The 10,000-nt window shown below is 36.9% G+C and overlaps 1 protein-coding gene across 1 annotated transcript in view; it reads left to right on the forward strand.

Annotated features, from left to right (window-relative positions):
* Positions 1–10,000, forward strand: part of LOC128660360 (phosphatidylinositol-binding clathrin assembly protein) — a 576,760-nt gene that overhangs the window by 414,022 nt on the left and 152,738 nt on the right. Inside the window, exon 15 of the mRNA XM_053714177.1 lies at positions 4,235–4,265. Within this exon, the coding sequence (XP_053570152.1) occupies positions 4,235–4,265 (31 nt within the window). The remainder of the gene's footprint in view (positions 1–4,234; positions 4,266–10,000) is intronic.

A 10,000-nucleotide genomic window follows, 5' to 3' on the forward strand; every position in this document is an offset into this window, starting at 1 on the left:
TGAAGGCAGGGAGGCTTCTCACAGCTAGTCGGATCCTCTTATTCCAGCTCCTTTTGGACTCTCCCAACAGAAGTTTAACCGGTAACGGAGAGCCTTCCAGCTGGCTGGCTCACTGTCAATGAGCGCTTGTATAGTAGACAATGCGGGCTCTGAGGGGTTAAAGCACTAAACAATAGGAGGTGTAAAACGTTATACACTTTATTAGCTCAAACAACAAGGCTTGTGAATAGTGACCTTAAAATTAACTGCCTGCAAGCAGCATGCAATATAATATTAGTGGGATACACTAACACACCTCAGTGTGTAAAATAACACTTACTGATAAAACGCTGTTAAAAGTCTGTAAAACACCGTTAAACTGAGTCCGAGTCGGGGTGTGTGGCCTGACGCGTTTTTCGCGACGCTATTGGTAGCTTCTTCAGAGGTAGGTATGACTAATATAACAGCTAGAGATGTGATCTAAAAAATCTTATCATCATTAACCCCATCACTGCTTTTGCTTCAAAGTGCTAAGCATTTGAAAACACATAGCTAAATAAGCAGGATTTGTATATCTATGCGCACTTACAGAAAATTAAATCTAAAAAAGTAAATCTAAAAGAGTAAGTCTAAAAAAGTAGCTCCCACAAATCATATTTTTTAGATGGTTTGGCATCCTAGTATGCATATCTATAAAATTACTGTGTCTTTTCCACAATTGAAATTTGTTTTATAAAATACCATGATAAAATGATATAAGTAATATCATGATATTAGACATATTGTTGGACCAATTAGAACTTCAATGAATAATAAATAGGAGTAAAAATATAAATATAAATTCAATATAAATATAATTATAAAATCTAACACCTATCTAATGTATATGAATCCCTATCAGAAAGTGCCCAGAATTAAAAGCCTTATTATAATTAATTGGTTGCTGTATCACAGCATTTCTATATCTGTGCATCCTAGTTTGGATGCCAATAACCTTAACTTATGAGCCAGGATGCATAAATGAAGAGATGTAGGGGGGCCATTAGCTACCTCTGAAGAAGCGACCAATAGCGTCGCGAAACGTGTCAGGCCACGCCCCCCGACTCGGACACACAGTTTAACTGTGTTTTACAGACTTTTAACAGCGTTTTATCAGTGCTAAGGCACTAAGTGTTATTTTACACACTGAGGTGTGTTAGTGTATCCCACTAATATTATATTGCATTCTGCTTGCGGGCAGTTAATTTTAAGGTCACTATTCACAAGCCTTGTTGTTTGAGCTAATAAAGTGTATAATGTTTTACACCTCCTATTAAGTGCTTTAATCCCTCTGAGCCCACATTGTCTACTATACAAGTGCTCATTGACAGTGGGCCAGCCAGCTGGAAGGCTCTCCGTTAACGGTTAAACTTCTGTTGGGAGAGTCCAAAAGGAGCTGGAATAAGAGGATCCGACTGGCTGTGAGAAGCCTCCCTGCCTTCATTATACCTTATAGTGTTGAGGTTGTCACACGTGAATGCAAATTTTGCTTAAGTGCTGTATTATGCCTCTGGTTGCCTAACATGCTACACCAGGATCCTTGTGTCTGTGCACCCTTCCCTCTTCTGTTTCATATATATATATATATATATATATATATATATATATATATATATATATATATATATATATATTGAGAGAGAGAGAGAGATTGAGAGAGAGAGAGAGATTGAGAGAGAGAGAGAGAGAGATTGAGAGAGAGAGAGAGATTGAGAGAGAGAGAGAGAGATAGAGAGAGAGATTGAGAGTGAGAGAGATTGATTGTATGGTATGGTATGTGCACTCTCACCAGCAAACTGCAACTTGCCAGGGTGCTGTAGCCAGGTATATATATTTTCAAAATAAGAAAAGCACTCACTGGGCTGTGGACATCCGTGTTAAATCAAAAATTTATTGTCAACAATAACAAATACATTTTTGATTTAACACGGATCTCCACAGCCCAGTGAGTGCTTTTCTTATTTTGAAAATGTATATATGTGTATATATATATATATATATATATATATATATATATGTGTGTATGTATGTATGTATGTGTATATATATATATATATATATATATTATAAAAAGAAAGAGAGATGCACTCAGCTGAGACAGAACAAAAGTTAGAAAAACTTCCATGCCTGTTCATTTTAGGGTGACACTCAGGGTGCATACTCTTTTAGCACACTATGCCCCTTCACAGAGAAAAAATATCCTGTAGCATATCAGTCTGACCCTGCCCAATGACAGTCCAGCACCGAAATACTAGGCAATTCCTCTCTGAACAAGAGAAACAACAACCCCAGACAATCCTTTCGGCCTTCTGTGGGCCTCGTCAGTGAGGTTCAGTCGCATCTCTCTAAGGGCATGTGTGCAAGGAGTCCACGTCTGGTGGACTCCCGTGCACACATGCACTTAGAAAGATACAACTGCACCTCACTGACGAGGCCCACAGAAGGCCGAAACAATTGTCTGGGGTTGTTGCTTGGGATTTGTTTATTTAGGGTTGGCAGTGTTTGGGCCCATTAGTTTCTGGATTAAGATATACTATCCCTTTTGTTTTCGATAAATAACCAGTTGACCTGGTCGAAGGCTTTTTCATGGTCTGTAGATATTAGTGTTAACGGGATTGAGTTATTTTGGTTATGAGGGATCAATTGTATGACCTTTAGGGTATTGTCAATTGCTGGTATGAATCTGACTTGTTTTGTTGAAATGAATTTGGGTAGCAAACTGTTGACTTATAATTTTGACATTTGTATTTAATAAATATATGGGTCTGAAGTTTTCCAGTTTAGTAAGGGTTTTCCAGGCTTAGGGAGGACAGTAATGTGTGCTAGGCAGGCGCACTCAGAGAGCTGATTTAGTACTTGAAGCACACGTGGTACCAGTCGATGTGAAAATGTTTGATAATACTTATATGGACCAGGGCTTTTCCCTGATGGGAGAACTTTTATAGCTCAAAGGACTTTGTCTTCTGTAAATGGTGTATCTAAGATCTCAGAATCTTCCCGAGACAAAGAAGGCAAGCACACTCCTGCTAAATAGTTCTGCAAATTCTGGTAAATTTTGGAAGGCTGTTGATTTCCTATTCCAGATAGATCACTTGAGATTTCATTTAAATTCATTAAATTTACATAAGGTGTCAGCCTTTCCATCTACCTATCTCATACAATCTTTTTCTATTATTTTATATACATATGTTTTCAATTTCTTATCGGAGATAGCCCATGCCAAAAGTTTGGCCGCTTTAGCACCTTGATCTTAATACTTTTGTTTTAAAAACAGTGCCTTGTGTTGATGTTCTTCCTAAAGGTGTTGCAGTAATTTTATCCAAGCCTGTACAACAACTGTCGTGCAAGTCAAGTCAGTTTGGTGTTTTTTTGTGGATTTCTTCCTGGTGTGAGAGTTGTGATGAGAGAGAAGGTTATAACACTTCCTCTTTACTTGCTGATATTTAGCTTTTTGTTTTATTAGCTCACCACATTTTATGCACTTATGAGCCCCCCATATAGTAGAGGCTGGTAGTGGATCAGGTGAATTAATTGCAAAATAGTCTATTAGTGATTTACTTATGTATGCTTTAATGACCGGATTCTTTAGTAGATGATCGTCCAGTCTCTAGACGAAGGGTGTAATTGGGATATTTGACCATAAACTGGAGCATGAAATGGGGACCTGATCAAGCCATGTAATCGATTTAATATCACATTGCAATGTGATAGTAAGGACTGTTTTACCGGGAATGCTGGAGGAGCCATCTGATGTATCTAGATGAGGCTCTAACGGGACATTAAAGTCACCTCCTAGGAATAGTATGCCCTCCTGGAACTCCATCACTTAATTAATAATCCCTTTTGAAGAAAGGACGCTGCTTGACGTTAGGGAGTATATATTAGCTAACGTAATCGGCCTGCCATACAATAAGCCAGACACGATTTATATATCTTCCCTCCGGGGCCTTATTTGAGTATGTATGCTGAAAAGGCAATTTGCTGTGAAACGAAATCCCCATCCTGTTTTTCTTAGAAGGTAAGAGTCCAGGTAAGCCATAGGGTAATTTTTTATTGAATTATGTAAGTTTTTTCTATTATAAAGTGTGTCTCCTGGACAAAGAGTATATCTCCCCTAATCTATTTAAATCTTGGAATACTGCTATTACTTATAAACATATCCCGTTATTTGTTACAAAATATTTACTGTATATATATTTTATTTTTTTTTTTGCAGACCTTGGTTTTGGGGGAACACCATCAAAGAAGTGAGTTTCTGTTTTATCTATGAAAAAGACTACTTTACTTGCATAGTGATATATTTGATTCAGATACTTTAGAATAGTAGAAGAGCTGCTTGTTATGAAATGTGAACTGGAACATTTTAGTTTAAAAAAATATTCTGTTACTTATTAAAATTGCATCTGAATATGCTCTTGTCAACATTAGGAAGAAATAATGTCAGTAATTGCATATTTCTAGAAACATTTTTTTTCCTTCATGCACTTCTATTCCCAAGTTTAAAGGGACATCTACTCCAGAATTTTTGTTTAAAAGCTAGATAATCCCTTTATTACCCATTCATCAGTTTTGCATAACCAACACCGTTATATTAATATACTTTTTACCTCTGTGATTAGCTTGTATCTAAGCCTCTGCAGACTGCCCCCTTATTTCAGTTCTTTTGACAGACTTGCATTTAACGAATCAGTGCTGAATCCTTGGTAATTCCCAAGGGAGTGAGAACAATGTTATCTATATGGCACACGTGAACTAGCACTGTCTAGCTCTAAGAAGCGGCTTTTATGGGCTTAGAAATTGTCATATGAGCCCCTACCTAGGTTTAGCTTTCAACAAAGAATACCAAGAGTACAAAGCAAATTTGATTATAAAAGTAAATTGGAAAGTTTTTTTTAAATTTCCGTGCCCTATCTGAATCATGAAAGTTTAATTTCTTTCATGCAATTGGCCAGAGTCCATGAGCTAGTGACGTATGGGATATACAATCCTATCAGGAGGGGCAAAGTTTCCCAAACCTCAAAATGCCTTTAAATACACCCCTCACCACACCCGCAATTCAGTTTTTTTACAAACTTTGCCTCCTATAGAGATGGTGAAGTAAGTTTGTGCTTGTTTTTTTATGATTTCTTCTTTGAATAAGTGCTTCTAAGCATTCTGAAGCCCAATTCCTCTCAGAGTACAGTGTTTGTCAGAGGGATGTGAAGAGAGTATCACTTATTTGATTTTATGGTTTCCTTCACGGGATATCTTTTCAAGGGTTCTCTTATCGGTCGTAGGGATTCATCTGCTACCTCCCTTTTCAGATCGACGATATACTCTTATATACCATTACCTCTGCTGATAGTTTTCAGTACTGGTTTGGCTATCTGCTATATGTGGATGGGTGCCTTTCAGTAAGTATGTATAATTATTTAAGACACTCACAGTCACAGCTATGGTTTGGCGCATTATGTATTAATATAAAGTTTTAAATATATGTATTTTACTTATATTTGCCACGAGTCAGGTCTATGTGTATTTCCCTTTGCAGTCTAAACAGTTTAAGTATAGGAATCATGTTTGGGAAGTTTATTTAAACTGTTTTCTTACCTGGGGTTCAGTCTTTTTCTAATTTGACTTTCATTTTTTCGCGGGCAAATCCAGGCTCGCGAGGGAGCAAATTGTTCTCTTTTATTGCGTCATTCTTGGCGCAAAATTTTTTGGGCACAAAGTTACGCCTTTGATGGTGCAAATTTCTTCATTTCCTGCGTCTTTGTTGACGCTAGTTGTTATGACGCGAGTTGTGTCATTTCCTGGTGTTTTGCGCCAACATTTTTTTACTTTTTGCGTAATGTGTCATTCTTGGCGCCAAATTTTTGTTATTTTACCCCTCTTCCTCTATTGCTTGCTGTTTTCATGAACTTTAAAAGCTATTATGCCTGCTTTTGTTTTTCTCTACTGAAACGGTTACATTGTGGAAATTGAATGTTTTGCCTAATGTTATTTTTCTTTTTCTGTTTCATTTTGCGAGATGTCTCATTCTGATCCTGACTCTGATGTTACTGTAGAAACTATGATTCCCTGGAACACAATTTTTTCTATGGAAATTGGTACTTGTTTTCAGGATTCTTTAGAATTTGAATATAACCTTAGTAGAGCATATTCACGTACTGTTTATATTTTTAGCTCAGATTTATCTGTGGCTGCCATTACTATTCTTTCAACCTTTGTTGAACAGTTAGCACAAGCAGTTTCAGATTCTTAAGTATATAACTGTTTATTTACTTCTGATGTATTTGTTTTATTATGTTTACTATATCTATTATTATGATTTCAAATATATTTTATTATCTCTCTCTTGTTAGGATAATAATTTGTTTGATTTCTATTATCTCCACTATTTCTGGAGGTTTAAAGTTTTCTTATTAAATGGAAAAAGTCCACAGCTGCATTCATTACTTTGGGAAATAAGAACCTGGCCACCAGGAGGAGGCAAAGACACCCCAGCCAAAGGCTTAAATACTACTCCTACTCCCCTCATCCCCCAGTCATTCTTTGCCTTTCGTCCCAGGAGGTTGGCAGAGAAGTGTCAGAATTTTTATTTTTTGTTTTTTTGTCTCTTATGGAGGGTAGTACTCTTAAGCATGGGACAGGAGTTTTTAGTAGTCCTGTCAGTCTCTCAGTGAGGGCTTGGATGAAAGTTAGAGTCCGGAGATGTTTTTTTCTGCCCTACTTATAGTCCGGTGATGTAGATCAGTTGGTGAATGTCCTGACTACAAACGCTTGTTCTAGATCCAAGGGTCATAGATTCATTTCCAGGCAGGGGTAATACAGCTCTTTGGCCTTTGAGGTCAATTTATTGTTTATCATTTATTTGGTTAATAATAACTACTGTTTTTATCAGCTGCTAATTTGGTTAACTCAGAGTGTAAGTACTGAAGTATCCTTCTGGGAGGAAAACGCTAAATAATTACTAGTTGTTAGACTGCATGAAGGTGCAGTTCTCAAACAAGTCCTTCTGTTGGGGGGCAGATTAAATTGTTTTTGGATGAACTCAGTCCAAATTCTATATTATTCTTAGGGTTTGTATAGATTTTTAGAATGAGTCCTCCTATGGGAAGAATCTTACTTTCTCAATACACTCTGTGAATTGTTTTTCAGGAGTGATTATGCCAGTTCTTTTTGCAGGAACAGGATTTGGGTTTCTTCAATTCTATTCTTTGTCCCCAAGAAGAAAGGTTTATTCAGTCCATTTTTGGATCCAAAGACTTTTATATTGTTGTGTTAGTCTCAACTTTTAATTTGGCGATTATAAGGACTATTATGCCTTTTTGTTAAGATCATTTCATGTCCACTCTATTTTTTAGGCTGCTTATCCTCATATTTTATTTCATTCAGACCACTTGTGGATTCAGAGTTTTTCTTTTAAGCTTTACCAATTTGTCGCTTTTTCATTTGGTTTAGTGACAGCTTTATGAATCTTTTTCAAAGGTTCTTGGTGCCCTTCTTTCTGCCTTCAGACAGTAGGGTATTGTGGTGCTTCCTTATTTGGATTGTTTTTCTTTTTTTAAAGCCGGACAGATAGCTCAGCATGCTAATGCACTGTGGTTGAGCTCTGTAGCAACCTGAGGGTTGCAGTTTCGATTTCCGGCGAGGTCCATTCAGCCTTTCATTCTTCCGAGGTTGATTAAATGAGCAGCGTCTTGAGTCCCTTACGAGTGATTAGACGCGCTTTACAAGTACCTAATACATACATATGAAAGAGCAGTATTCAAATACAGGTATATGGACTTTTCTTTTTTGTGGAATCCCTCATGAATCAACTAAGTTTTGTTTCTTTAAGACATGGCTAGAGGATTTTATTTACCTAAGAGTTTCATGATTTCTCAGACAAGGGTCACGTCTTTTTGGGTTTCGAGATGGATTCTGTGTTCATGACTTTGTTTTTATCGGACAAAAGTCATTTGTAAGTGGCATTAGCCTGTCTAATTTACAGTCTAGAACATTTCTTTCAGTGGCTATGTGCATGTAAGTTTTAGGTCTCATAACTGCAGCATCAGGCGTGGTTCCCTTTGCTCATTTTTCATCTGAGATCTCTTTTTGATTTGCATACTGAATCATTGATACAGGGATTGTTTTTAGATATCACAGTTGATATTTTCAAATTCTAATACTCTCTCTCTGTTTTGGTGATTAGTCTATCATCATTTTATTCAGGGGGCCTCCTTTTGTTCGTCCTTCCTGGACTGTGTTCTTAATGGATGCAAGTCTTACAGGTTGGGGAGCTGTCTGAGGGTCTTTTGACAGCAACAAGGGGTTTGGAAACTTCAATATTTTAGAACTCTGTGCTATTTTCTCAGAGCTCTTTCAGGCTTGGCCTCTTTTAGGAACTTTTTTTTCATTTTTTAATTTCAGACAGACATTATCACAACTGTGGCATATGTCAATCAACAATAGGGACTCATAGTTCCTTAGCAATTAAGAAGTATCTTGAATACGTTCTTATATGGAATTCATCTCCTGTCTATTTTCTACGATTTTAGACATTTTGGAAAGGTGGATTATCTCAATTTCCCAGGTACCTTTTTCAGGTCCAGGGATCCTCAGGTGGAGATAGTGGATGCATTAGCAGTGTCTTGGTTTTGCAACCTGACTACATCTTTCCGCCTCTGGTTTTTTTCTTCCAAAGGTGATTTCCAAGATCATATTGGAACAGTGTCATGTGTTTCTGATAGTATCAGCATGGCCTCACAGGTTTGGTATGTGGATCTTGTTCGGATGTCCAGTTGCCATCCTTGGCTGCTTTCTCTTTGGCCAGCCCTCTTGTTTTAGGGGCTATTTTTCCATCGGGATCTCAAATTACTAATTTGGGGGTATAGAAATTGATTAGTGTTTAGTCATAGAGGTTTCTCTGACTCAGTCTTTATTGCTATGTTGCAGGCTTATAAGTCTGTTTCAAGGAACATGTATTATCAGGTTTGGAAAACCTATATTTTATAGTGTTCTTCTCATAAATTCTCTTGGCATTTCTTTTAGAATTCCTAGGATTTTACAGTTTTTCAGGATGGTTTGGAAGTTTGTCTGCAAATTTTTTGAAGGGACAAATCCCTGTTCTTTCTGTTTTATTTTCTAGAAAGCTTGTTTAAACTTCCTTATATTCACTGTTTTGTTCAGGCTTTGGTTGGTATCAAGCCTGTTCCTTTATTAATTTCTCCTTTTTGGAGTCTTATTTGGTTTAAACATTTTACAGGCTCTTTTCTTTTGAGCCTATATTTTCTTTGAAGATTTTTACTTTCTTGGAAAGTGTTGTTTCTTTTGACTATTTCTTCTGCTACTAGAGTTTCTGATTTATCAGCTCTCTCTTGTGTGTCTCCTTATCTGATTTTTTTCTTCTAGAAAAGTTGTTTTGTGGACTTCTTTTTTTCCTAAGGTTGTGAATTTGAACATTAGTAGAGAAATTGTTGTTCCTTCTTTGTGTCCTAATCCTAAAGAATTCTTTGACAGTTCTTTACATCCTTTAGATGTGGTAAGAGCTTTATAAATCTATATTGAGGTTACTAGGATTTCAGAAGACTTCTAGTCTATTTGCTTTTTTTCTGGTTCCAGAAAAGGTTAGGAAGCCTCTGCCATTTCTTTGGCATCCTGATTAAAGCTTTGTTTTTCAAGGCTTATTTTGAGGCAGGGCAGTTTCCGCCTCAGAGATCTACAGCTCATTCTACTAAGTTCAGTCACAATTTCTTGGGCTTTTTCAGAATGAAGCTTGATCAAATTTGCCAGTGCTGCGGAATTTGGTGGTGCTTTACAAATAAATGATAATAATAATTTGCAAATCAGTAATTTGGTGGTCTTTGCATACTATTGTTTTTACCATTTTGATGTATTTGCTTCTTCTGAAGTAGTCTTTGGTAGAAAAAGTTCTTCGGGCAGCTGTCTGAATTTGATTCTACTGCTTTTGATTTAAAGTTTTCTTCTTAAAGACACGATGAGTCCACGGATCATCTTC

The sequence above is a fragment of the Bombina bombina genome, chromosome 1 (genome assembly GCF_027579735.1).
Source record: "Bombina bombina isolate aBomBom1 chromosome 1, aBomBom1.pri, whole genome shotgun sequence".
NCBI lineage: Eukaryota > Metazoa > Chordata > Amphibia > Anura > Bombinatoridae > Bombina > Bombina bombina.